The sequence below is a fragment of the Penicillium verhagenii genome (genome assembly GCF_028828195.1).
Source record: "Penicillium verhagenii strain IBT 33310 chromosome Unknown utg000006l_segment0_segment0, whole genome shotgun sequence".
Taxonomy (NCBI): domain Eukaryota; kingdom Fungi; phylum Ascomycota; class Eurotiomycetes; order Eurotiales; family Aspergillaceae; genus Penicillium; species Penicillium verhagenii.
This window is the reverse complement of record NW_026643170.1, coordinates 1,911,610-1,937,900: the sequence shown is the minus strand read 5'-3', so window position 1 is coordinate 1,937,900 and position 26,291 is coordinate 1,911,610. Positions and strand designations below refer to the sequence as shown.

General features: G+C 49.4%; 10 protein-coding genes across 10 annotated transcripts; 6 read left to right on the top strand and 4 right to left on the bottom strand.

The window, feature by feature from the left end:
* Window positions 1–1,506: 1,506 nt before the first annotated feature.
* Window positions 1,507–3,934, top strand: sC (sulfate adenylyltransferase; the record flags this gene model as incomplete). The annotated part of the gene is made up of 5 exons (XM_057165528.1): window positions 1,507–1,675; window positions 1,810–1,837; window positions 1,896–2,078; window positions 2,471–2,616; window positions 2,736–3,934. The coding sequence occupies 5 exons, from the start codon at window positions 1,507–1,509 to the stop codon at window positions 3,932–3,934; spliced, it is 1,725 nt and encodes a 574-aa protein (XP_057021127.1).
* Window positions 3,935–4,964: 1,030 nt separating this feature from the next.
* On the top strand, window positions 4,965–5,585 carry N7466_006130 (uncharacterized protein; the record flags this gene model as incomplete). Its single annotated transcript, XM_057165527.1, has 1 exon — window positions 4,965–5,585. One exon carries the CDS (start codon window positions 4,965–4,967, stop codon window positions 5,583–5,585), a length of 621 nt encoding a protein of 206 aa, XP_057021126.1.
* A 228-nt stretch (window positions 5,586–5,813) lies between these two features.
* N7466_006129 (YoaK family protein) lies at window positions 5,814–6,593 on the bottom strand (the record flags this gene model as incomplete). The annotated part of the gene is made up of 1 exon (XM_057165526.1): window positions 5,814–6,593. The coding sequence occupies one exon, from the start codon at window positions 6,591–6,593 to the stop codon at window positions 5,814–5,816; it is 780 nt and encodes a 259-aa protein (XP_057021125.1).
* Window positions 6,594–8,169: 1,576 nt separating this feature from the next.
* N7466_006128 (putative ubiquitin conjugating enzyme) lies at window positions 8,170–11,714 on the top strand (the record flags this gene model as incomplete). The annotated part of the gene is made up of 2 exons (XM_057165525.1): window positions 8,170–8,332; window positions 8,428–11,714. The coding sequence occupies 2 exons, from the start codon at window positions 8,170–8,172 to the stop codon at window positions 11,712–11,714; spliced, it is 3,450 nt and encodes a 1,149-aa protein (XP_057021124.1).
* A 627-nt stretch (window positions 11,715–12,341) lies between these two features.
* N7466_006127 (uncharacterized protein) lies at window positions 12,342–13,147 on the bottom strand (the record flags this gene model as incomplete). The annotated part of the gene is made up of 2 exons (XM_057165524.1): window positions 12,342–12,817; window positions 12,907–13,147. 2 exons carry the CDS (start codon window positions 13,145–13,147, stop codon window positions 12,342–12,344), a joined length of 717 nt encoding a protein of 238 aa, XP_057021123.1.
* A 955-nt stretch (window positions 13,148–14,102) lies between these two features.
* On the top strand, window positions 14,103–15,610 carry N7466_006126 (glycoside hydrolase family 76 protein; the record flags this gene model as incomplete). Its single annotated transcript, XM_057165523.1, has 3 exons — window positions 14,103–14,178; window positions 14,257–14,957; window positions 15,026–15,610. 3 exons carry the CDS (start codon window positions 14,103–14,105, stop codon window positions 15,608–15,610), a joined length of 1,362 nt encoding a protein of 453 aa, XP_057021122.1.
* A 1,633-nt stretch (window positions 15,611–17,243) lies between these two features.
* On the top strand, window positions 17,244–19,698 carry N7466_006125 (GABA permease GabA; the record flags this gene model as incomplete). The annotated part of the gene is made up of 15 exons (XM_057165522.1): window positions 17,244–17,353; window positions 17,424–17,457; window positions 17,548–17,617; window positions 17,683–17,755; window positions 17,822–17,990; window positions 18,059–18,173; window positions 18,232–18,345; window positions 18,404–18,432; window positions 18,494–18,526; window positions 18,582–18,606; window positions 18,669–18,870; window positions 18,926–19,003; window positions 19,053–19,329; window positions 19,386–19,464; window positions 19,532–19,698. 15 exons carry the CDS (start codon window positions 17,244–17,246, stop codon window positions 19,696–19,698), a joined length of 1,575 nt encoding a protein of 524 aa, XP_057021121.1.
* Window positions 19,699–20,139: 441 nt separating this feature from the next.
* N7466_006124 (questin oxidase family protein) lies at window positions 20,140–21,541 on the top strand (the record flags this gene model as incomplete). The annotated part of the gene is made up of 4 exons (XM_057165521.1): window positions 20,140–20,343; window positions 20,407–20,552; window positions 20,627–20,754; window positions 20,811–21,541. Coding segments are annotated over 4 exons (1,209 nt in total), but the record flags the coding sequence as incomplete, so codon positions are not given.
* Window positions 21,542–21,861: 320 nt separating this feature from the next.
* On the bottom strand, window positions 21,862–22,521 carry N7466_006123 (uncharacterized protein; the record flags this gene model as incomplete). Its single annotated transcript, XM_057165520.1, has 1 exon — window positions 21,862–22,521. The coding sequence occupies one exon, from the start codon at window positions 22,519–22,521 to the stop codon at window positions 21,862–21,864; it is 660 nt and encodes a 219-aa protein (XP_057021119.1).
* A 1,548-nt stretch (window positions 22,522–24,069) lies between these two features.
* Window positions 24,070–26,047, bottom strand: N7466_006122 (GMC family oxidoreductase; the record flags this gene model as incomplete). The annotated part of the gene is made up of 3 exons (XM_057165519.1): window positions 24,070–24,515; window positions 24,578–25,870; window positions 25,936–26,047. 3 exons carry the CDS (start codon window positions 26,045–26,047, stop codon window positions 24,070–24,072), a joined length of 1,851 nt encoding a protein of 616 aa, XP_057021118.1.
* Between the last annotated feature and the right edge of the window lie 244 nt (window positions 26,048–26,291).

Sequence of the window (26,291 nt, the reverse complement as noted above, 5' to 3'; positions counted from 1 at the left end):
CGGAGTTCTTCGAACACATTTTTTCACAACGTTTTCCCCCCATTCCAGTTCCAGTTCCAGTTCCAGTCTCAGTTTCCGTTCAGCTCAGTGGAAGATAGATTTTGATTTTGATCTTGATCTGTACATGTACATAAGCCAGATACCACATTAAGCAATTGAGTTTTTTTTTTTCCCCTGGGACTTTCCAGGGACTCGATTCAAAGTTCAATCTATTCTCAGGGACTACTTCAGGGTCTTTCTCCCCGACATTCCAATCCCACTGAACTCCGACAATTATTGCCCGAATTCTACCATTGATCCATTCCGTGGAGAAGCAGAAAAAAACGAGAACTGGGCAGGTACGTAGCCAATACCCGAAAGAGGCAAAGTGGATCCTTCAAGTCAGGATGCCAAGCTTTGGATTTTCGGATGAATCGAGAACTGAAATCACGACATTTTTGGCGGAGGTTGCGTGACGCAGGTCACGTGGTATGAGGACCAGCCATGAAGTATATAATACTGTAACTTATTCACATATGCATGAAGTTTTTTTAAAAAAAGATATCAATTCAGGGGAAAATCAGGGGAAGTTAAAGGGTTCGTCACCTGGAGGCTGAGTTCTCCATAGAGCTTATACCATGTCCACGTCGCCTGGAGTAAATGCCGCCCCCTGAAAATCAGGGAAGTGGGAGGGGGAAACGTCCCCGCTGTAAACGAGTACGGGTCCCGGGTCCCGATCTCCGCGGTCCAGCATGCAATTGGGATTCAGGTACAGAGTACATGGTACACGACTCTGTGGTTTCAAATTCATGTGTTCAAATGTTCAGAAATGATCCATTTGTGGCCAAGGACGCTATTGGATTGTGTGGTGTTTACAATGAATGTGGCCACTCTGGCCAGACTAGTACTATACGTACTGCCTCTAGCTCCGGAAGTTGAAAATGCTTATACCTCTGCCGTTTCGAACTATGTTTGACATTGGAAATATTGACCACTAGTAGTTCACTTGTCCACATGTGCACTCTATATATGACATGAAGGAATTGCGATCATCAATGGACTTGTACTGTAAACGCTCTACATGCATAAAAATAAAATAAAAAAGGTTAGATGAAACCACGGAACCCCATACACCTGAGACCCTGGAATGAAGCAGGAAAAGCAACACGTACGTGGAATCCTGAGGAGAAGAAAAGAAATAATCAGTAAATTGAGAGAGAAAAAAAAGAAAAACGATTAAATCCGAAACGTCAAAGAGGAATTGATAGTCCCGAGTTCCCCTGGTTCAGCGATTCTGTCTGGATGATGCGGCGCAGCCAAGACTCCAGTAAGACCCACAGTTGACGACTGTCCAGGCCATGATTGTCACCGGGAGACGTACGACTCCGAAGCTTGGTTAATTGATAAGACGGGATTTTTCCCTTTGTAATCCTCCACTTTTATTTCCTTGTATATTACCTGGCGCATTCCTCTCCAAAAGTGCCCTTTTTTTTTTCCCTATACCCCCATATACCCATCACATACATCATGGCCAACGCTCCCCACGGTGGTGTCCTCAAGGACCTGATTGCCCGCGATGCTCCTCGCCAACAGGAGCTCATCGCTGAGGCCGAGACTCTCCCTGCCATTGTCCTCTCCGAGCGCCAGCTGTGTGATTTGGAGTTGATCATGAACGGTGGTTTCTCTCCTCTGGAGGGTGAGTTTTAATCCAATTACTTTTTTTTTTTTTTTTTTTTTTTTACACCTACTCCCCTCTATTCCGGAGGGGAACCCTGCATATGCCGTGCATTAGTAGAGGGGCAATGGACTAATTTGCATCTCACCGCCTAGGTTTCATGAACCAGACCGACTACAACGGGTATGCCTAGAAATGATGCCATTGGAATTCGATCACGCAATATCTAACTCTTTCCTAGCGTCTGCGAGGACTGCCGCCTTGCTGATGGCAATGTCTTCTCCATGCCCATTACCCTCGACGTCAGCAAGCAGACTATCGACCAAAACAAGCTGCAGGCCGGTACCCGCATCACCCTGCGCGATTTCCGTGACGAGCGTAACCTCGCCATCCTGACCATTGACGATATCTACCGCCCTGACAAGTGAGTTTTGAAACCAAAAAAAAAAAACTCTTTCCCTTTTGATCTTGAAGTTTGCGTTCTCGTGGTCTCGTGTTCGGGCAATAAAATTTTGGGGGAGGGGCTCTTCATGGAGGGGGATCTCCGATTTCGCCGCATTTATCCCCGATCTGTCTCCGAGACGAACCGGTTATGGGAAATTTTTTTTTTCCAAGCTGGGTATTCTGGAGTTGCGATTGCTCCATGACAATTGGTTTCGTTTCGGATGGATCCTTCTCCCCCCTTTTTTGACCCTGGATGCGAGTGGCGGTTCTGGCCATGGGCTTGACGTCAAAACTTTTACGTACTATGAGAGATCAAGGGCCGTGCTTTTTGGTGGTGGGGCAGCGCTGACGTGGATGTTTCCCCTTATTTAGGACCAAGGAGGGTAAGCTCGTTTTCGGTGGTGACCCTGAGCACCCGGCCATCAAGTACCTGGAGGAGACCGCCCAGGAGTACTACATTGGTGGTAAGATTGATGCTGTCAACAAGCTCAACCACTACGACTATGTCGCTCTTCGCTGTAAGTTTTTTCTTGATTTTTTTTTTTTGGGGGGGGGTCTACCCCCAAACCTCCCCATTAATTGGGCGATGGCTTTCTTGCAAGCAATTGATCTAACACCTATCTCTTTACCTCTCCAGACACCCCCGCTGAGCTCCGTATTCACTTCGACAAGCTGGGCTGGTCCCGCGTCGTCGCTTTCCAGACCCGTAACCCCATGCACCGTGCTCACCGTGAATTGACCGTTCGCGCTGCTCGCTCCCGCCAGGCCAATGTCCTGATCCACCCCGTTGTCGGTCTCACCAAGCCCGGTGACATTGACCACTTCACCCGTGTCCGCGCCTACCAGGCTCTTCTGCCCAGCTACCCCAACGGCATGGCCGTCCTGGGTCTGCTCGGCCTTGCCATGCGTATGGGTGGTCCCCGCGAGGCCATCTGGCACGCCATCATCCGCAAGAACCACGGTGCCACCCACTTCATTGTCGGTCGTGACCACGCCGGTCCCGGATCCAACTCCAAGGGTGAGGACTTCTACGGTCCCTACGACGCCCAGCACGCCGTCGAGAAGTACAAGGACGAGCTCGGCATCGAGGTCGTCGAGTTCCAGATGGTCACCTACCTCCCCGACTCCGACGAGTACCGCCCCGTCGACCAGGTGCCCCAGGGCGTCAAGACCCTCAACATCTCCGGCACCGAGCTGCGCCGCCGTCTGCGCTCCGGCGCCCACATCCCCGAGTGGTTCTCCTACCCCGAGGTCGTCAAGATTCTCCGCGAGTCCAACCCTCCCCGCGCCACCCAGGGTTTCACCATCTTCCTGACCGGTTACATGAACTCCGGCAAGGACGCCATCGCCCGCGCCCTGCAGGTTACTCTCAACCAGCAGGGTGGCCGCTCCGTCTCCCTGCTCCTGGGTGACACCGTCCGCCACGAGCTCTCCTCCGAGCTGGGCTTCACCGCCGAGGACCGCCACACCAACATCCAGCGTATCTCCTTCGTCGCCTCCGAGCTCACCCGCGCCGGTGCCGCCGTCATCGCTGCCCCCATTGCCCCCTACGAGCGCTCCCGCAAGTACGCCAAGGACGCCGTCTCCCAGGCTGGTCAGTTCTTCCTTGTCCACGTCGCCACTCCCCTCGAGTACTGTGAGAAGACCGACAAGCGCGGTATCTACGCCAGCGCTCGCCGTGGTGAGATCAAGGGCTTCACCGGTGTCGATGACCCCTATGAGGCTCCCACCAACGCCAACCTCACTGTCGACACCTCCAAGCAGTCTGTCCGCAGCATCGTGCACGAGATCATCCTCATGCTCGAGACTGAGGGTTACTTCGAGCGCAACCAGTAAATATAACTGGTTGTTTTGCTTTTGATTTTCACCTTTTTATTTACGTTTGGGTATTGCCCATAGAGATGTGTACTCGCTTTTTAATTGCGATTGGATTCCCCTGAATTAGACTTCACAATCAATTCCTTGTCCACCTAATAAACATGAGTTTTGAGTAGATGAGATTGCATTGTAATAAAATACTTGGTCACATATAACACGTCCGCTGTATTTTCTAAGACTTAATTATCTTGCGCGTTAATATACCGCTAAGAAGCATGAATTGCCCACCTTGGCTAGCCAGAGCCCATCCCAGCCCCGGAATTACATGTATCCCAACAAGTACCATCCAACAGCAGTGCTCTATGATCGGGAAAGGTCATGCATGACTCATACTCCAGGTAAGCAAAGCAAAGCTACGAGTCTACTAGTACCTCGTTCATCCCACACCAAGCCCAGTCCAGTTCACCCTGGGCACGTAAGCTCGACGTATCTGCATTTATAATCAACAATCAAGACGCCTACTCTTTTCATAAGGTTTCTAGCTCGGCGTGTTAACAACCACAACCACCTGTGACACATCCATTGATCCAGCTCACCCGAGCACCTTATTAGAAATCAACATGCATAACTTGGTCAGCAGTGATCTGATTATGAAGCCGTAGCGGAATGTATTCCTGCAAGGCTGCAATTGTATGCACTTTAAATGCTTCCACCAATCACCACGCAACTCAACTAGTATACTAGTAGTTACTACTACTAGTTACCAGTTACTTGCAAGCATTATTAATGCTTCAGCCTTCAGCCACATGCATGCACATGCATACTGTAATACATACGGGCTTACTCCGAAATCCGACTCCGTACATCCCACATGCACCACCTGATGTCCTACAAACATCTTTATTAAAAACCATGTCCCCTATGTAGTACATCCCCTCTCCAAACTTCTATCTTATCAACAATCCCCATCCTCACCTAGTCCTCCAAAAACCCTCTTAACCCATTCCACCTCCCAACAACCTGGATCACAAAACCCAGACCAACCACCATGTCCACCATAAAACTCTACTACTACCCAGGCGCCTGCTCCCTCGCCCCGCACATCCTCCTCCACGAAACCAAGCTCCCCTTCACACTCTCCAAAGAAGTGGCCGGCCTAACACCCGAGCTGCGAGCCAAAAACCCCAAAGCCAAGATCCCCGTGCTAACAATCGACGACACCGTAATAACCGAGAACATCGCCATCCAGACCGCCATCGGTAATCTAGCGCCTAGCCTAGCGCTCCTCGGAGCCCCCGGGACGCTCGAGTCAGTGCGTGTCTACGAGTGGCTTTCGTGGCTGTCTACGTCTCTGCACGCGGCGGCGTTCGGGTCGCTTTTCCGGCCGGGGCGGTTTACGACTAGTGAGGACGAGGGCGTGCTGGAGGGGATTAGGGATAAGGCGCGGGAGTCGATTATGGGTACGTTTGATCTGGTGGAGGGGAAGTTGACGGGGGTGCATGCGGTGGGGGAGCGGTTTACGGCTGTTGATGCTTATTTGTTTGTGTTTTATCGGTGGGGCGCGAGGTCGTGGGATATGAAGGCGCTGTGGCCTAAGTATGCGGCTTTGGCGGCGGGGGTGGGGGCCAGGGAGTCGGTTGTTAAGGCGCTTGAGGCTGAGGAGGCGTGAGGTTTTGTTGCTTGGGAGGTGGGATCTATGCGCAAGTTCTATCTAGAATGTATGAATCGGTTTCAAGGTCCGCTTTCAATGTGACAGTCCGTGGGTTCAGATCTGCAAAGAATATGTCCAATATTAAGTACAATCTATCGTGACATTTACTGTACTGATATATGAACATTTGAACATGTGTAGCGGTCATGCAGTCATGCATGTATAGGCCCTGAAAAGGTGAAGACGCTAAACCTTCAAGGTCTGCGTCGAACTTGAAGGCGACCTCGACATCTCAACAGGCCGATTAAAAAGCACCGCAACACAAACTAACGCCTTCCCAATCGCACACAACAAGATCGGAAACCTGGAACCAATCTCCCTCTGCGCAAAAGCACCAACAAAACAACCCGCCGTCAACATAACAAGAAACATGACCCTCCGATTCCTCAAGCGATTCTTCAACCTGGCCAAATCCGGATCTATCACCAAATCGATAAATGCAGCCGTCGCCATCGCCGTCGTGATCTCCGTAATCTTCAAAGACCGACTCATAGCAACCTGGCCGCCGGACGAAAAAGCCAACAAAGCAATAACAGCCAATGCAGCAGGCCCATCGCGCTGAATGGGCCATCGATGCTGAACGATCAGCGCACAGAACACAAACACCGTCTGGATGAGGTTGCTGAGTAACAGCCAGATCCGCCGCCGCACCCCGATATAGTTTCCGAGCTGGCCCATTATGAAGCCGCCGGCCACAAAGAGGCTTAAGCTGACGCCGATGTTGGGGAAGCTGTATGCGTTCTTGGTTAGGCCTGCTACGCCGATTGCGAGGAAGAGCGTGTTGCCTGTTTGGTTTGAGGCGAAGCAGGAGTAGTCGGGCCAGGCGGCGGCGTCTTGGAGACCTGTTGCGAAGGAGAGGATGAGAAGTTCGCATTCGAGGAGGAGGTCTTCGCGGATGTCTTCCATGAGGAATTGGCGGAGGCGGGATTTGCGGCCATTTTCTGCTTTGGGGCAGTCGTGCGCCATGGTTGTATATATTTCTACCGAGAAGGCGCGCGATGCACGTTAGCCCAGGCGACCATGCTATATTTTTTTTCTTGTTTGACCCTGGCCCGTCTTTCGATTTCAAGCGGGGAGAGAGGGGCACAGAGAGTTGCGGAGATGTTGAGAACTCACAAGAATCTAGAATGTGTTCATGAAAAATGCAGGTGGTGTGGGTCTTCGATGTTGTTTTTTGAGGCTGCTTGCGGAAGGTACTATGTACGGTATACCGTATGGCCGATGCCAATTCCAGAACACTGGTTTAGCCGGAGCGGATTGAAGTAGCGTGGCCACGAGCTTTAAGTGTGTGGAGTAAGATTTGTGTTTTTTTTATCATTTGGACCCTTTCCAGGTTGTGTCAATCGCGCGGCATTCCACGCTGACGTATATCCATCTTGGGCGAAGGGGATGTGGAATTCCAAGACTGCGGATCGAGGGGAGATCGACTCCACGAGTGGAGAAAACCCAGTTCTGGGGTATGTGGCCGGTTTTCAAGATCTTGTTTCAGTGGGAAAAGGCCATATGGCAGGGTGACGTGCAGGCCTGGCTGATCAGGTCATTTGTATGTGAAGCATTGTTGATCTTTCCATAGATCTATATGGGCTGCCAAGACAATGGCGTGGATTTGCTTTGAAAGTTGGCGCGTTCGAGTCACATTCTCTTTGAAAGTTTCTTCAAGGGGGGGAAAGGGAGTATATGTGTCTCGGATGGCATTGTCGGAGAATAGGTTCTATAGAAGGTAAGTATGAATTTGTGTATGATAACTTTGCTTAGCTAAGGTGACAGGTACGAAGCTTAATTAAACCGTGGTATATACTATATTAGTACTGTGGAGTCATAGACGACGACTGTAATAGACTGGATCTGCCGCCCATGGATCCATGGATCTTAATCGATGATCTACGCATCATCTTGCAATCAAACAGAAACGGAGGTTTTGATATACTTCACTTGCTGAGTACTAGTAATAGGTACACAACTATCTTTCCAACTGGGCTAGCAGCCTAGAGCCCTCCGCGTTTTATGATAAAAAGTGAAAGATAAGTATAAGCATAATATCAAGTATTTATATTTCGAGAAGAAATCAGCTTGAGGGCAAAAGTTAGATAAAAAAAGATGCATTGTTTTTAAACAGTGTCAAGTATCTTGAAGCTGGAGAGGGTTTGTTGGCCTTGGCCCTTGACTAGTTTGCCTGGGTTGATTGGAGGTAGCCTCAAATGAAGTACTTCATCCCTCTTCCTCTTCCTCCTTCTGTTTTCCCCCAAATCTCCTCGTTCGATTTTCTTTTTCTCTCTCTTTTTATCTGTCAGTTTTCCTTCAAGGTTTTCTTTGAATTTCTTGAAGTTCACACTTTTCACGAATTTGCCCATCGTCCCCTTCCACATTTGCCCCTCCACTTCTTCCAAACCATCTTGCTGTCCACATCTATTCCATAATCCCATGGTTTATTCTCCCCATCTCTATCACTCATCGAAGTCTTCTCCTACTCATTTGCTTTGCTCTTTGGACCCCTTTATCTTCCCCTCCTTTCACTTGGTTTGTTGATTGACTCACCACCGTAATGCCAATCAAATCATTCCGTAGCGACGTGCATGCTGCCGCCGCCTCGCATGACTACCCACGCCTGAGTAAAATCCAGCCCGGAGAGTTCGATGGCTCGGTCGCTTTCATTTTCCAAGACCCGGAATTGGAGGCCAAAATCGAGTTCCAGGCCGTTGTATCTGGTAAGTGGATCCCCCAAAGCCTTATTTACTAGAGTGACCAGTCTCGACTCTCAGGTTTCGGGCCTCGGCAGACCCACACTAACTTTGAGCCTCAGACGCTTCCGATTACCCCAAAGCTCACAGCTTTGTGGTCTTCACATCTTCTGATAATGTCGCTGCCCCTGTTACTAAGGCCTTGGAGCACGCCCAAGACAGCGGCGTCTTCGCCCGCGCTTCTGTCGGTGAAGTTTTGTTTTTAATCGATCGCATGGTCTACAATACACTTCATGCCACGAAAGAGTCAATTGAAAAGTCGGACCAGGAGTCTGAATATGTCCACAGCGATAGTGAAGACATTGAAGATTTCTCTGACGGTGAAACAACATTCGGTCTTTACAAGTCTGTTCCCAGACTGGCACCTCTAGTTCTTGCTCGGCTTCGCCAGGATCTGCGTCTTGTCAAGGAAGCGGGGTTCAAGGTTGGCTATGTAGGAAGCCAGAAAAGCGAACTTATCTTGTCCATCGCTCGCCGCATTTCCAAGCTGGGTATCTCAGAAGAGGCTATGCAGACATGGTCTGTACAATCCTCAGAATACCTGGTGCTCTTGATTCGGTATCCCCACGGATATCAGAATATGCAAAAGATCTTCGAAATGGGTGACCAAGCAGACACATTTGTTCAAATGCGTGTCGGACTTTGTGACTCTTATCGACCTGCGACTTTCAATGATGCTCTTCTCCAATTCCTCCCATTCAGATCTCCTCGATTATTCCCACAACCACACACAACCAAGACGACGTCCTCGGCACCCTGGCCACTCAAGATTAGACCCGAAGACGAACCAGCCGGGTCATCCAATGCACCCGAGCCAGTATCGACTGAACCAGAGCCTGTGAATAACATCAGGCCAGTGTTTATCGGGGCGGCACTACACAAACTTCTCAATGAACGGCTGTTCAGAATCCTCTCTCTCCGGAAAGAGCATGGCATTTCATGGACAAGCGCGGAGCTCTTGTTTCAATTCTGCCAAGGCAGAGCGCCTGCTCCCGAAGATGCAAGCGATCCTCAGTTTCACCAGGAAGACACTTGGTTATCGCCTCCGACCAGCCTTCTGACCTCGGATCATTACAAGGAAATGCAACTTGATTTGAGCAAAACATCATTCCCTCTTGTTGTTATGCAGTTTTTCCTTCGTCACTTTGTTAGGTGCACAGAGTTCTGTCTTGTTTGCCACTGCAAGACCGGAGACCAGGTTGAGTCCTTAAAGCCATATGTCTGTTCCCGAGAGTTATGTCTCTATCAGTATATGATTTATGGACTGGGTCCTTGTCTTGAACACGAAATTCGAACACAGCCACTTGTTGTCGACTTGCTTATATCTTTGGCATACGCCAGAGCGCACGCAGGTCTCCTTGAAGATTTTCCAACGGGCTTAGGTATCAAGGTTCCTTCCACACTTGTTAGCCCCTCTTATCTCATTGCTCGTCTGAATTTATCCAAGATGACCATGGATTTTCCAGAGCTTTCCGCAAGTGGAATCAGGCTGGGCGATTGGATTTTTATCGAAAACGATGTGAATGGCAGTCCGATTCTCTCCCACTTCCGAGTGATCGAGATCGACAGAACAAAGAACCGTCTCAGCCTTACAACCCCGTTTAAGGCTACGAGCTCAAAAATCGACAATGTGCCTGATAAAACTGATGTGAATTTTGTGCGTTATGATCAGAATTTCGATCTTTTGGGACCTTTTGAGAAGCAGAAGATGATGATGATCATACTGGATACTCTTCCGAAAGTCTCAGAAATGGTGGATTTCCTGGGAAGTTCAAGTTCTGAGAACTCACTCGCATTATGGCGCGAGCGGATAACTCCCGCTGCGCATGATATGCTCCGTTGGATCATTGCATCCAACCGATCGTGTATTCTTCAAGACCATGCTGATCCAAGTCACCTCATCCGCGGAATGAATGGTTACACACAGTTTCTACTTGTTCAGGGTGCCCCTGATAAAGAAGAACGCTTTCTGCGTGCTATCGAAATGCAAGCCTTGATCAAAAACATGAAGAAACCAACATTATTTGCATGGCATGGAAGTCAAGTCTGTAATTGGCACAGCATTTTACGGGAAGGGCTCAACTTCAAAAAAATCACCAATGGTAGAGCGTGCGGTGACGGCGTTTATCTGTCCAGCATTTTCGACATCTCCATGGGCTACAGTCGTGAAGCTTTGCCTCACTCTAACTGGCCACATAGCGAGTTGTGTGTTGCTCGTGTGCTCTCCTTGAATGAGGTAGTCAACAGCCCGTCACAATTTGTCTGTACCAAGCCGCACTTCGTTGTCAAACAGCTGGACTGGATTCAACCGAGATATCTGTTTGTCGGACATCATACCGTTCTTCCGCAACACACACCCGCTCCCAAGGAATCCATTCCATATTATGAGCAGGATAAGAATTACCTAGCCAGGGGCCCAAGCAACGTACCCATTACAATTCCCCTATCAGCATTCAGCAGTCAACGTCGTCGACTATTTGGTATCGAGACTCCAAACTCGTCAAATTCGCGGTTGATGGTTCCAGACGCCCCGGGTGGTCAAGAAGTATTCAGCAACCCACCTCAAGATGATTGCGTGAGCGTTTTAACGGCAACAACTGATCTCAATCTATTGATATCCGACGATGAACTTGAGGATGAGATATTCGAAAATGCTCCTGTTCAGTCTTCCCGGACTCGGCTTGAAGAGAACGAGCAATTGCTTGTTAGTCCTCGTACTTCGGTATCTAAGACGGATTTTGTCCCAGATTGCTTGGATAGAGAAACCCTACCATTGATTGCACTGCCACGTTATGCATCTACGCCTGCCACGAGATTACTTCAAAAGCACTTCCAGGCAGTACTGAAAACACAGGAAAAGGAGGATCTTGCAGAACTCGGTTGGTACATGGATCCCAATGTTATCACCAGTATGTATCAATGGATTGTTGAGCTACACAGCTTTGATCCTGCATTGCCCTTGGCACAGGAACTCAAGTCCGCTCATATGCAAAGCGTTGTGCTTGAGCTTCGGTTCCCACCCCAGTTTCCCATAGACCCACCTTTCATTCGAGTGATCCGCCCACGATTCTTGGAGTTCGCATTCGGGGGAGGTGGACATGTTACCGCCGGAGGAGCCATGTGTATGGAACTTCTAACCAGCTCAGGCTGGTCCCCAGCAATTTGCATAGAGAGCGTTCTGTTGCAAGTTCGTATGGCTCTCAGCAGCACAGATCCTCGACCGGCGCGCCTGGCTATAGGAGGTCGCCAGGATTATGGAGTCGGTGAAGCAGTCGCTGCCTTCAAGAGAGCTTGCCGGGCTCATGGTTGGCAAGTTCCCCGTGACATGGATCTTATGGTACTTGGATAATTCTCCGAATTTTCATGTTCTCTACTTTTTGCAGGCATCTTACTCCCTGCGATGGGGATGTTTATTTGATCCAACCTGGTTTACCCTTTGGTATCTTATGACAACCCTTCAATTCCCAGTGACGGAAAATGTGATTCTTCATTCTTGAATCGATTTCAAATAGATTCGCATCTTCAGCCAACACATGCCGCTCACTCTCGACGACGATATGATCTCCTTGTTTTACCCCTTTTTCGCATACGCACTGCGTCTCCGCCTCTCTCTTTGCGTGCTAATCTCACTCCCAGTGACGGAAGCGCTCTTTCCGGAAGCGTTTTTTCATTTGGAAATTTCCTGGGGTCAGTTGTTCTATCTTTACATGGTTTCGATCTCATAGTATGCAATGTTTTTGCCCGGTGATTCCCCATTTAATTAGATCTTCATGATTTACGTGTCTTCAAATGTTCGATCTCTCTTTGCTTCTTATTTGGTCAAATTTGCATGTTTTGTGCACATCCACTTAGCTATCCTATCCAATGCAAATTTGACAACTTTTTTTAAAACTCCAAACCCATACTAAATCCATTGGGTTGACTACAATTAGTAGTTAGCAATGAGGTCCCATCATGTACTAATACTAGACTATAATCAACTATGGCTAGGAAGCTCATTATAATGCTTAGGCACTCCAGACCCAACAGTCTCGCTGGGTAAAAATGACTGAGGCTGTTGCGCCCAATCCACCTGACTCAACGAAGGCAAAAAAGAGTCCCCACGATCTGTCTTTCGCACCCTCAACCAAATCCACACCCCCAGAGCGCAAAGTATCGGAACACCAACCCCTACCCCAGCCCCAATACCAATTCTCTCCACCGCCGTAAATCCAGTCCGTGTACTCTGAGTAATCGCACCACCACTGCCCGCCGTTGCGACAGTAGTCGCAGCCGTAGTGGCAGCCGTAGCGACAGCCGAGTACGGCTCAGCGATAATGAAAAACGGGGACACAAAATCACCAGCCTGGGTATTAGCCCAAAGAAAAAAGACACTGGAGAGACTGAGATTGGATGCGTAGAGCTGGACGGTCCAGGTGAAGTTGTTCACGTTGTCGCTGTCATGGGCTCTGCCTTAAGACAATGTAGATTGATGTCAGTGATGTCTTTCCATGTTCTTCTCCGGCTGCTTCAATCTAGCGTTGGCTACAGCATTCACGTACTGTATATAGTGGCCCCACCCCCGGCATCCTCGTTCACTAAGCTCTGCTGCCAAATCGTCACGTAGGAGACGGGCACCGTGGTATTCCAGGCGATGATCGCTTCGTATCCTAGTGTCCAGACTGGTCTGTCGCCGATGGAGGTAGCGGGGCTTGTGAAGTAGTTTTCTGTGTCAGTTGCTGAGGCTGCTGTGGTGAGTGTGCAAATGTAGATGTAGATTATGGTGCGTGCGAGTCGGTTCATGGTGGGGGGTTTGTCTGGAATTGAGGATCGGGGGGATTGAGAGCTTAGGGCTGTTGAACGGGATTCCGAGATTGAACATTGTGGTGTTTCTTGGGTGTTTTGCTTACATATAGGGTGTTGGAGAGTGCATGTAGGGATGTTTGGAGACTGGGCTTTCAGGTGGTTTATTTTGAATCGGACTGTCAATAGACCCTTTAATTTAAGGGCTTGGACATTGGGTTTACAAGGGTATATTCATGAAGAGCACAGTCTTGGGGCTTTAATTAAGAATGTCGATGATTGGGATGATTAGTCGAGAGAGTTCTTGAATTTAATAAATTTCACTTGTACTCGGACTTGTTTTACAAGGACACTGGGTTGGCGGTAGATGAGGCTCTTTTGCAGTAGATCTTTCCTAAAGGCGTCACGAACTGCCATATTGCCCCACTTTGATAGAAATATCATTGTGGCAGATCTACCATAAGCATCAATCTTGATTCATTACAAGATATTACCAGCATCTTCCTCGCAGCATTAAGAAGAGGCTCAACATTGCTCACGGGAGTCACACCGGATCCGCCGGGATTTTCAGGATACAGCGCCAGTTAGCGTGAAAAGGGGCTCTAACCGAGAAGGCCCCTATACCCAAATGGGAATAGCTTCAGATCAAATTTGTTCCTCTGACCAGTCATGGGCGCTGATTCCGTGCAGCCCCCACAGTGGAAATGGACCCTTCAGCCATTCTCAGGGTCCGACAAATGATTAGGGGTCACATAACCCCACCGACAAGGCCACGACCGCCAAAGATGCTTATTTTTGCAACGAGGCTCGCAGCTCCAAAAATGGACCTCGTATAAAGACATCGGGAGCGCCCACGAATTTGCGGGGCGACCTAACCCTCCTTTTTCAATTTCCTTCTTGTCGCTCTTTTCGTCGTTGATAATCCAGCAAACCCACACCCACCATGATAGGCAAAATGTGGAAAACAGCGTCGGCCATCACTCTTTTAGCCGGCGCAGCCTCTGCCATCGATCTCGACATCAACGATGAGCGTAAGCCCCCGAAAACACAACCGCAATTTATTCAGACCCTGAAGCAAGCTTGAATATCTCTAACATGCAGCTACATAGAGTCCATCAAGAGTGCGGCTCGCACAGCCGCATACGCCGCCATGTCATACTACACCGGCAACCTCACCGGCCAGATTCCCGGCGCATTCCCCACCAAATGGTGGGAAGGCAGCGCCCTCTTCGACACAATGATCCACTACTGGTACCTGAGCGGCGATGACTCGAACAACGCGGCCGTGATCCAGGGCCTGAACTGGCAAAGCGGCGACAACAACGACTACATGCCGGGCAACTTTTCATCGTACATAAGCAACAGCGATCAATCGTCCTGGGCGCTCGCGGCCATGACGGCGGCGGAGTTCGATCTGCCGCAGACTTCGTCCGAGGATTCGTGGGCGGCTAAGGCTGCGGCTGTCTTCGATTCTCAGGTGGCTCGTTGGGATGATGCGGGCGCTTGTGAGGGGGGTCTGCGGATGGATATTTGGACGTACGAGTCCGGGTATTATCTGGTGGATACTGTTACCAATGGCCAGCTCTTTGAGCTGGCGGCCCGGCTGGCCCGGTACACGGGTAACGCGACGTACTCTGGGTGGGCGGGGAAGATCTGGGATTGGAGTTCTTCTTCGCCGCTTCTGAATAACAATACTTGGAGCGTTGCTGATTCGACTGATATCCGGGCTGGTTGTGACACAGTCAGCAATGAACAGTGGACGCTTGACTATGCTACGTATATCACTGGTGCAGCTTACATGTATAACCTGGTGAGATTGCGGAATTGCCAGGGCCACTTCTTTAACGAGAGAGGATTGCTGACGCTCATTCACTCCAGACCAATGGCGACTCAAAGTGGAAATCCGGCGTGGATGGTCTCCTGAACACCAGTCTGACTACGTTCTTCCCCGCGACACACGGCGGAGATATCGTCGAGGAAGTTCTATGTGAATCGGACGAGGTGTGTAACACCAACATGATCCTCTTCAAGGGAATTTTCATGCGTGACCTCGCCCTGGTATCTGCCGTCGCGCCGTACACCATGGATGAAATCCTGCCACGTCTGCAGGGTTCCGCATCTGCAGCCGCGGCGTCTTGCACGGGCCATTCCAATGATACATGTGGTGTGCAATGGTACAAGAAGGAATATGACGGCTATATTGGAATGGAGGAACAGCTCAGTGCGGCCAGCGTCTTCACAGCCAACCTGATTGCCTTTGACAAGCAGGCCGTGAGTACATCGTCCGAGGGCGCGAGCGGAACCTCCACGAACACGAGCACGAGTGCGTCAGGGACGGCAGCCACTGGAACGAAGACTGGCTCCAGTGCTTCGGGCACCGTGGCCAATGGTGGTAATGTGATTTTCGGTGGACCGTTGGCCTTGAGCGCGGCGATGGTGGCTGGTATTCTGGCGCTTTTCTAAGCCAGTTCTTGGCGGATGATATCTTTAATGCGGGGCACTACTAGTGGCAAATCCAGCCTAGTATACATAGTAATAGTACTAATATCCATGCATCCCGTGTGTAATATTAATGCAGATGTGTATGTACGATTGATCGCATCGAGATTCCCGAAAAAGAGCATAGTAGTTTCGGGGTTATAAAAGAGAGGACTCTATCCGAGCATCGACCTTGGAAGTCATGGGGTAACGGCAAATTGGATTGCGGGTTGGCCAAGAGCTAGCTACATTCGCAAGGTCGTAGCATTTCCCCATCTAATGCGAGTAAATGGAGCTCAGAGTGGATGCCAAATGCGAGGTGGTTGGCCAACATGTACTTACCCCAACACGTCTCTCCACATTTCACGGGGAAACAAGGCCGGGGTTGCCGTGGGCCTCCGAAAAAACACACCTCGGGGAAACAAGTCGGGGAAAGGACATAATGCAGGGTGAAGAATGGAGAAAGTGTAAAGTGTAAAGTGTGGTGCTTGATGAAGGTATTAGGCCCCGATTTTTATTTTTCTTGGTTCTTTCCTTCATATCCATATTCCGAGGTTATTGATGTGGGTTCTGGGCCTGTCTTCATATCAGCCCGTTCGAGTTTAAACCTCCACCCACCTGCCTGAAACTTATTTTTCTCCTTATTTTTTCTCTTTTCTTTTCTTCAACGATAAGGAAAGCTTCTAGAAACGGCGGATCAGCGCGGACCTGCATCGCACGCGCGGTCTGCCACGGTTCCCACGAAATTGACTTTGGGGCTGAAAGGGCTTAGTTCCCGGGGGTTTTCACTTAGTTTTCACTTAGTGCAAGATTGGCCGATGACCCGAGACGTCCCTGGCCGAAACCTCTCCAATCTCGGTGGGTCACTGTGCCCGGTGAGACAAACATAAACGCGACAATCTTTACATAGGAGGATTTGGTGAAGGAACAAGATAAGTAAAGGTGGGCCCACAAGGAATCCACCCACTCCGTTTTCTGGGCGATAGAGATAGGAACAGAGCCGAACACAGTGGCAATGGACTTTGTAATCCTGCAATTCAACACTGGCTTTCAATTATCCTTGGTTGAAACTCAGAGACCACTTAAGCCAGACAGATAATGATCACATAATCTTGAATTCGACTTAGCAATCATTCAGATTTATATAATAGCGTGCAAAGTAAATCAAGGTCGACCCCAAGATTGCCATCGTAGTGGATCGTGGATGTCAGAGCAAGCGAATGAAAGAAGAGAAGAGGAGGATAAGCTCTGGACCAAGGCCAAAAGGCTCAAAAGCCCCACGGACCGCGCCCAAACACTTAATTCACCTGGCGGATCTCTGATTGGCTTCAAGCACCGTGGTCGGGACACCGAGCCAATCAGGTGTCCGGGTAGTTATCACCTTCCAGAGATTCCATTACTCCAAATCTATTACGTTTAGTCCGATACTCCTCCCCCGCGTCGATCTAAACGGTGGAGTATTATTGCTGGCATCCCAGACTCGGAAAGTCATCATCGAGTGTCGTCATGCGCTCTTCTTATTATCCCTGACACGCTCCTTTGTTTTTTGATCTGGCTCTGCTCTCTTTTCTTTTTTCCCTTTCATCCATCCCTTGGCCTGCTCCTTCCATTCCTCACAATGGATGATCCTCCGCTGAAAGATTATGATGTCCATCCTCATGGCGATGATGATGCGCAGTTGGCCCAGATGGGCCACAAGTCGGAATTGAAGCGTCAATTTTCCCTGTTGTACGTTGCCCTTAATCGATGTGTGCATCCAAGGGCCCGACCGCGAAACTAATCTACTGTGTGTCTCCAGGTCGATGCTGGGTCTGGCATTTGCTATTCTAAATGTATGTTTATATTTATACCCCGATTTCATTTCAAATAACATCATCCAAAAATGCTCCAGATCGTGTGCTGACAGTTTTCAAAACACTTAGTCCTGGACCGCTTTGTCTGCCAGTTTATCGCTCAGCCTGCCGTCGGGTGGCAGTTCTAGCGTGGTCTGGGGTAACGCCCCCCGGTTTTCAAAATACCAATAACATGTGACACCCCATGCTGACGGCGTCATCCAGGTCTGGTTACCGCCGGTATTTGCAATCTGTGCATGTCCGCCTCGCTCGCCGAATTTCTTTCCGCATACCCTACGTGAGATTTAGTCCCCGAACCCACTGGATGAAAATACTGGACAGTCAGTGCTAATGGCCATCATAGTGCTGGAGGTCAATACCACTGGGTGGCTGTCATTTCCTGGCAGAGATGGATGCCCATCTTGTCATGGATTACCGGCTGGGTGAACTGCGCTGGCTGGGTCGCGCTGGTCGCTACCGGTGGTCTGCTGGGCAGTCAGCTGGTTATTGGCGTGATTTCATTGATGCACTCGGTATGTATAATAACGGTTCTGTTGGTTTTAGAAGAAAATTCTTGTTCGGCGGCTGACGGTTGCTGTAGAACTATGTGTCTCAGCGGTGGCACCAGTTCCTGATCTATATCGGGTATAATGTTGCTGCATTCCTCATTAATGCCTTTGGCAATAGCATCTTGCCTTACTTTAACAAGGCTGCCTGTGAGTAGAAAGAATTATCGATCGAATCTTTCTACGAAGCGCTAACGGGTCTTTCAAGTCATCTGGTCGCTCTCTGGATTCGGTATCATTTGCATCACGGTTCTCGCCTGTGCCGCGCCAGATTTCAACTCCGGAGACTTTGTTTTCCGCGAGTTCTTGAACACAACTGGATGTATGTTGGATTATTCACGGTGTCTGTTTAGAGCTTCTTTACTGACTTTATAATCCAGGGCCCGATGGTATTGCCTGGCTCCTTGGCGTATGTTTCTCTAGTACTCGAGTTCTTAATTCTGAGAGTTTTGTTTCTAACGACTCGACAGCTTCTGCAAGGAGGACTTGGTGTTACAGGATTTGTGAGTACACACACTGGCTGACACGTTCTTGTACAAATACTAACCATGGAAATAGGATGGTGTTGCACACATGATCGAAGGTAATTCGAGACAAATTTTATCGCTCGAGGATCCATCAAGGAACGAGACTAATGATTCATAGAAATTCCCAACCCCTCGGTGGAAGGACCCAAGATCATGATCGCATGTGTCGGTATTGGCACAGTGACTGGTACTATCTTCCTTGTCGTTCTGCTGTTCGTGGCTGGCAGCATCACCGATATTATCGACTCATCGGCAGGTCCGCTTTTGGCTATCCTATACAATGCGACTGCCAACAAGGCCGGTGCCATCTGTCTTTTGGTGTAAGAAATCTCTCCCAGAGATTTTGTTTCCAGTGCAGTACTGACAATTTTCTAGCTTCCCTCTTGTTTGCATGTTGTTCGCCACTACTGCTATCATGACTACCAGCAGTCGCATGTGCTATGCATTCGCACGGTATGTCCTCCCCTGACCTGCTCAAATCGCTCCTGCTAATTCGTAAAAGTGATGGTGGTCTGCCCGCATCGCCGTTCTTCTCCAAGGTTCACCCCAGCTTGAAGGTTCCCCTGAACACCCTCTACCTCAACCTCGCTCTTGTCATTATCTTTGGTTGCATCTTCCTCGGCTCCTCCAGTGCCTTCAATGCTATTGTTTCGGCCTCGGTAGTTCTGTTGGATCTTGCTTATGGCATTCCAATCGCGATCAACTGCATCCGGGGACGTAACACCCTTCCCGAACGATCCTTTGTTCTCCCCAATGTCCTCGGCTGGGTGTTGAACATAGTAAGTATTTCCAATGACTTCTTTGACAGGCTTCTAGAAACTAACCGGAGTATTAGATCTCGCTTGTCTACGTTTCTCTCACCACTGTTCTCTTCCTCTTCCCTCCAGAGCTTCCTGCTACTGGCAGTAACATGAGTAAGTTTACACCCATTATTGTTTTTTTTTTTTAAAAAAACAATCATGATAACTGACCAACATATAGACTACTGTGTCGCCGTATTCGCCATTGTGTTCGTCGTTTCTGCCATCACCTGGATCTTCGACGGTCGTAAGAACTACGTTGGTCCCCGGATCGAGTTGGAGATCCTCTCGGGACAAGTCGGTGATCAGCCACAACAGCCGGTCCCAATGGTGGAGCAGAAGAAATAAGATTTTCTCTGCAGCTATGACTATATAATAAGCATCGATATGATCCGTTTTCCTTAGAATGTATTAGCAATGTATTATTCTTAACAGTTTCCCTTCTAAACCTGTGGAACCAGGAATACTAGGCATAGATGGCACGTGATACAAAGCATTCAATTACGTCATGATTTTGATGCCTGGATGCCTGACCTTCCCAACATTCCACGGCGGATCCACGTTGAGACGGTGAGCCGATGCGACCGACAGTTTTAAACAAACAACATCTTAGTTCAATTGATATATTGGGGCCATATTTTCCCAGATATCATTGTTTTGCATGGGTGCGACGATCACCTCGACATACTGACTACATTGCACATCCCCGCCATTGGACAAACATTTCCCCACCAAAGATCAGAGCACCACTGACCGGACGACAACGTGAACCTACTAGTACATACCAACATGTTGTCAGTCTCGTTGCCCTCCTTAAGGTCATTTCTTCCCTTTCCGAAGGAAAAGAAGGTAATCAACTTACCGCCTGTAAAGACGCATGATATCGAAGCGCCAGAGAAGCCGGCAAGGGCATTGAAGTACTTGCTGAAATTGAACCACGCCAACTATGCAATCCTATACAACCACCGAAAATTCCATAACCACGCTCCCCACGTATGTGACCTGTTGTTTAATAGAGCCCCAGAGTGCTAGTACCTGAACTAACCTATTTAATAGCTTCTCGGTGGGGCGTTCCTGCAGGGCGCTGACGCGGATGACCTCTCCCGCATCTATGAATCAGAGTCCAAGCTGTTAGAAGCGTGGCAAGACTCGCCAGCAGAGGTGACTGACGAAGACTGGAGGAGTCACCTGGGCCGTCGAGAGTAAGTTCCATACATAAAGAATGAATCCAGACCATCCCTCCCCACCCAAAGACAAAGCTAACACAATGAACCAGATATGAAAAAGCATTCGTGGACTACTACGAAGACGAACTAGTCCGGCTCAACTACGATTGGAAAGAAGTCGTGGAAGAATACCTATTCTCCGGCGACGAGCCCATATTCAGCTCAATCCTGGCAGATCGTACGTGCACGCCACCCAAACCAATCCCACAATACCAGCATACTAACCAGGCACAGTGGGCCACCCTCTCATCCACCTCGCCTACGCATACGAGACAAACAGCCGCGAAGTAGCAATCGAAGCGCTGGGCCTCGCATCCGTCTGCTACAACAGCACGCACAAATATCTCGACGAGCCCATCTACTCACAAACCAGCCCCTCATACCAAACAACCTCTCTCTTCGAAATCCTCGACAAAGTCCGCTCAGACACCAGATTCGACGACCTGCCCAGTACACCGGACCACCACAACCTGCTCAACACGCACGAGGCGGCCGTCCTGGAGCACTGGAACGCGTGGAAGATCGAGGATCCGCTCGCGCAGTTCCGCGAGAGCCAGGAACTTGCCGCCGCGCTGTTCAGCGCCACGCACGGAGCTCAGCAGAAGTACGATTTCTTCCTTGTGCATGTGCTGACTACCAGCCATGCGGTCCGTGTCTTGTTGCCGTTGATTCCGGCTAGGCTCCAGATTCCGCTGTTGAGGCAGTGGTGGCTTATGGCTCTTACTACTTTTATTGGGCAGCATCGGCTGGAGATTCGGATGGAGCGGGTTGAGAATTATGAGCTTGAGGGCCGGGGTTGGGAGTGGGTGGCTGGGAAGGCTGTTAAGGGGGAGTATTCGGTTGATGTGCATTATGTTAAGGCTGTTCGGGCTTTGGAGCAGATGGCTGGTACTTGGGAGGATGGGGAGGATTTCTATTTGAAGGCGGCTGTGCAGTTTGCGGATGAGTTTGGTGGGTGGGGATTTGTATGATTTTAATTCACAGAAAGTCATCTTTATAGTTCCGGGAAATATAAGGATATTCCTTTTGCATTCTATAAAATGTTACTTTTTCCTTTCCAAAGAAGGGAATTTCGGCATATAGTATAAAAAAAACATACACAACATCGAAGCCCTAGCAAGTCAGCACGTAGAAGAAAGCCAAGAAAAGCACAAGAGCTAAGTGGTAGTAACAAGTTAAGTTGCCTCAAAATTTCTAAAACTACTTTTAAGCATCAAATCCATCAACAAAAACGATAGCCTCAAACACAACTTTTAAACAAAAGACCGCACCCAATCCACCCACCCTAAAACCCACAAAGCGCCAACATAACCGCATCACTCCCCTCCTCCCCATTAACATCCCCACAATAAACCAAATCCCCCATCCCAATCCTCGCCCCCACAACCCCCGCCTGCATCTCATCCACCCCCTCAGCCCCAAAAACCAAACTCTGCGTCACCGCCCCCTCAACCGGCACAAACATCTTCTCCTGGCACCTCGCACCACGCACATGCAGCGCCTTCATACTATACGGGCCCGGCAGCGCCTCCAGCCTCAGGCTAGCCGGCACCGTGGCCTCGGGCACAAATTGGAACGTTGTGCGGGTGTAATCGCCGCGCTGCCAGGGGACGCCCATGCCCTTGAAGAAGTGATCGAATTGGTCCCTGTTTGTGAAGTTGGGGAAGTGCAGGCCGATTATGGCCAGGCCGCCTGCCTTTATGTAGGCTTTTATTTTGGCGAGGACTTCGCGGTTCGCGGGGGAGGGCTGCGTGAGGCCTTCGTCTGTTATGAGGATTGCTTTGAAGGTGGTGTTTTGGAGGACGCGGAGGGCGGCTGGGGCGGTCTTTGCGCGCTTGACGGTTGAGACGGCGAGGAGGTGGTTTAGGAGGGTGGTGTAGGTTTCGTCGAGGTAGGAGCGGTAGGCGAGGGAGAGGAGGAGGATGTTGGGTTTGTCGGTGGTCATTTTGGGGGTTGGTTTTGGTTTTGGTTTTGATTTTTGTGAGGGTGATTGATGGGTTGGAATTGAGTTGGATTGGATTCAATTGAGGGTTCGTAGGTGATGGTTTAATTGAAGAGCTGACTCAGGGTCTAGGGAAATAGGAATGAAATATGGTGGGTTGAAGTCGGGAGGTGCCAATTCCTGGCTTAGTTGATGGTGATTGATGAATTTGAGAGGTGCGGTGAGGTACGTGGAGATGGTGAGAAGAGAATGAATTTTCTCTTTGGATTTAAAAGAGAGAAATTCAGGAGATGTATCATAAAAAAAAATTGTAAAGAAGACGGTGGTCGATTAGCGGTGTATAAATTAACGTTAATACATCTTACTAGATTAGCTATCTAGCCACTAGGCCCAATTGGGCTAGCGCAAACAACAGTGATCGGCGCTTGTGTGGCCTGAGAGTTCAGGTGGTAGTCATGCCTGAGGCCACAAGAGATTCCATGACTTTGTTCGATGTACAAAGTAGTTTTCAGCCTACCCTCTACACGAGTAATGTATCTAATTTTTACGCAATCTTAGCCCTCAGGTGTGGGCTGTTGGAATTTGGGAGATCCATTCGTAGGACGGAGATCTGCCCCTAGATCTGTCCTACGGTGTACTACAGTACCAGTAGTATTGTTACATTGTAAGATCTCTGAGGAGTGGGGTCGGGTCCTGAGATGATACTCCGGAGTCTGTACATATAATAATTCTAGGCACGCACTCAGCCTTCCGGGGCACGGGCGCTAAATACCCCGCCATGATTCTAATTCCACTCGGATAACATCCACGGGGCGATCTATGTCGATCACTGGCACCCCCTTGCAGTAACTTCGAGGCTGATTTGCCGGACGAATCACAATCTTGAAAATTGAAGAGTATTGGGGTGTGGCGACCAAAAGCCAGGAGACTGCCGGTTGGTCTATGTATTAGCCCTTGAAAAAAAGAGGCTACACAGATGCGGTGAAGCCTGTGTAACCATGGAGGTCTGATTGATACTTTCAACTGGCTCTTTCGTACAGGCCTGGATTGTGTTAACAATTTTGATTAATATTGGTCTGATTATTTTCTTGATTTGCTTTTCGAGTGTTACTTTTCTGAGGAGGTTAATTTGGGGTGTGCTTTATCCAAGTCTTCAATTTCTGGACCGATGTCTTGGCCAGGAAGAGCATGGTGCCCCATTGGTGGATTACAAGGATAGCTGCAGTGCAGATGCACATCCTCTCAGCCGCATCAAACATTCAACCGGAAGCTCACATCCCGGCTCAGCTACCACCTGGGCATGCACTTTCAACCCTACGGAATGATAAAATCTCTCATCTCGGAAGGTTTAAAAGGGTGCTTGATTCATGCGTTGTAACTCAATCACATGCGTTGACGGTTGAATATCTCTATTGGACAGCAGTAATCCCTTTCCCTCTCGCCCAGCCCTTTATCTGTTTCTCCAAATTCCGTTGAAAACTTCTCCACGTACAAAGCCAAATGCCCAGGCGTATTCAATTTAATAAAAGTCCACTAGAGATGCGCGGAGAACTAAGTCTCCGCAGCCTTTTCCTCTTTAATCATCTCACTAAGCTTAAATGCCATAGCACCAATAGGTGCCATTGGATGCCCACTGATTTGTTCCGGGAACACACTCGCATCCATGACTCTAAGACCCTTGACTCCATGCACTTTGCACTGCAAATCAACGACACTGGTTGCTGGTTCAGGGCCCATACGTGCTGAGCCCACCGGGTGGTAGAGCGTGAATGCTTTCTCCTTCAACCAGCGGATAAGATCCTCGTCCGAAATGTTCTCAATATCGCTGCTCGAGTACGGCCACCAGGCAGAAGTATGGTCATCATTTGACGGCACTGGTTCAAGGTACTCCTGGAGAGCCGCAGTTCGAGTTAGGCGTAGAGTAACTCGCAAGCCTGCCACGAGGGCTTTGACATCGTTGTTAGATGCGTCTGACAGGTACTTCGGGTCGATGATTGCTGTAGGGATTTAGATATTAGCTCTAAGGCTTTGAAAATGGGCTTCCATAGAGTTTACTTACGTGGCTCAAACGCATCTCTACTCTTGAGAGAAATGGTTCCGCTGCTAGATGGGCGAAGGTGAATAGGGCCCATGGTGAGAACTCCTTCGGCATCAAGCGGTATATCCTCGCCATGGTGGACGAAGGATAACGGGGCGGCAATCAGTTCGATATCCGGGGCGTTAGGGCCTGACGTGAGATCGGCTGGAGGACCACCCGATGAACCGGGAAAACTGAAATCCTCGGTCCGAATAAAAGCCACGACTTCTCCAACATTGCTAGTTAGCGGTCCTGTTCCAAACAATTTCCATTGGAGAAGAGCCGGCAGGGCCTTGATTGGGTTGCGCAGATAATCCAAAGTGTATGCAGGTTTGGCTTTGCAAATGATGGGTGTAGGGCAAAAGTGGTCTTTCAGGTTTTTGCCCACTGCCTGACTATCTTGAACCACCGGGATTCCAAGCCCAGCCAGCTCATCGGCAGGACCAATGCCGCTCAGCAACAGTGTCTGTGGAGTGTTTATAGCTCCACTGGAGAGAATGACTTCTCGCCGTGCATGGACATTGAAAGGCTTGCCATCACGGTTTGCTTGCAACTGAACACCAATTGCAGTAGGGGTTTCGGACGTCAGGCAGTCGAAAAGAACCTTGGTGACATGAGCGTGACAAGCGACATAAAGGTTCGGCCGATTCAGCACCTCTGGCGTAAGGAACGCAGTTGCCAAAGACGCGCGCTGCCCCTTTTGGTCAATGGAGGTTTGGATACGAGTAACACCCAACGTGCCGTCTTTGGTATTGATATCGGGATTAGCGGGAATGCCCACAGCCTCGCAAGCAGGAATAAAGCCTTTCTCGCCAATCTCGGACAGCCACGTATATCCAGTATTCCACACGCCGTCCGAGCCACGTTTCTCAACGTCAATCGCAGGGCGTGCAGGGTTAGGAGTGAATTTCTCCATGCGGCGAAAGTACGGAGCAAGGTCATCATATGCCCACCCTTGACACCCATGAGCGGATGCCCATTCGTCATAGTCGGATGGGGCAGCGTGGTGGTACATCATTGTATTCATTGATGTCGATCCTCCAAGTATGCGTCCGCGGGGCCAATAAAGACGGCGGGATGCTAGATTGGCCTGTTCCACCGTGTAGTAATTCCAGTCATGCTCACTGTGAAACAGCTCAGAGTAGATCAGAGGGATCTTCGTTGCGAGAACATTTGCATTGTCACCACCTGCCTCAAGAAGAAGCACAGAAGTGTTTTCATCTTCGGATAGTTTGCTGGCGAGAACGCAGCCCGCTGCGCCTGCGCCCACGATCACTATATAGGAATTCAATTAGCGACAGGCCCAGAGCAAAAAAAGTGCAGCATAGGAGTATCGAAACCATAATCATAGCTTTTAAGGGCGCGCTGAGCGCCAGCGTATGTAACAGGTGGTCCTACTCGGAGTTCGGGAGTTGCATAATGAAGTGGGTTGAGTAGCGGATTTCGGCCCATCGTGTCCAGAATTTAGATCTCCGGAGTTTAGCCGGAGGAATTGGATTTTTATATGTTCAATTCTTTCTTGGTATTCGTTAACCGAAAGTTCGCAGTAGCCGACACTGTGCGTTGCATGTGCATGTAACAAAGCGAGATTGATTCGGAGGGCATAAATAATCAAAAACATGAGGTCTCCTTTCCATCTCGGTGCCCCCCTCTCCCCCACATTTTCGCCCCCATATCTATAGCCCCATAATAGATC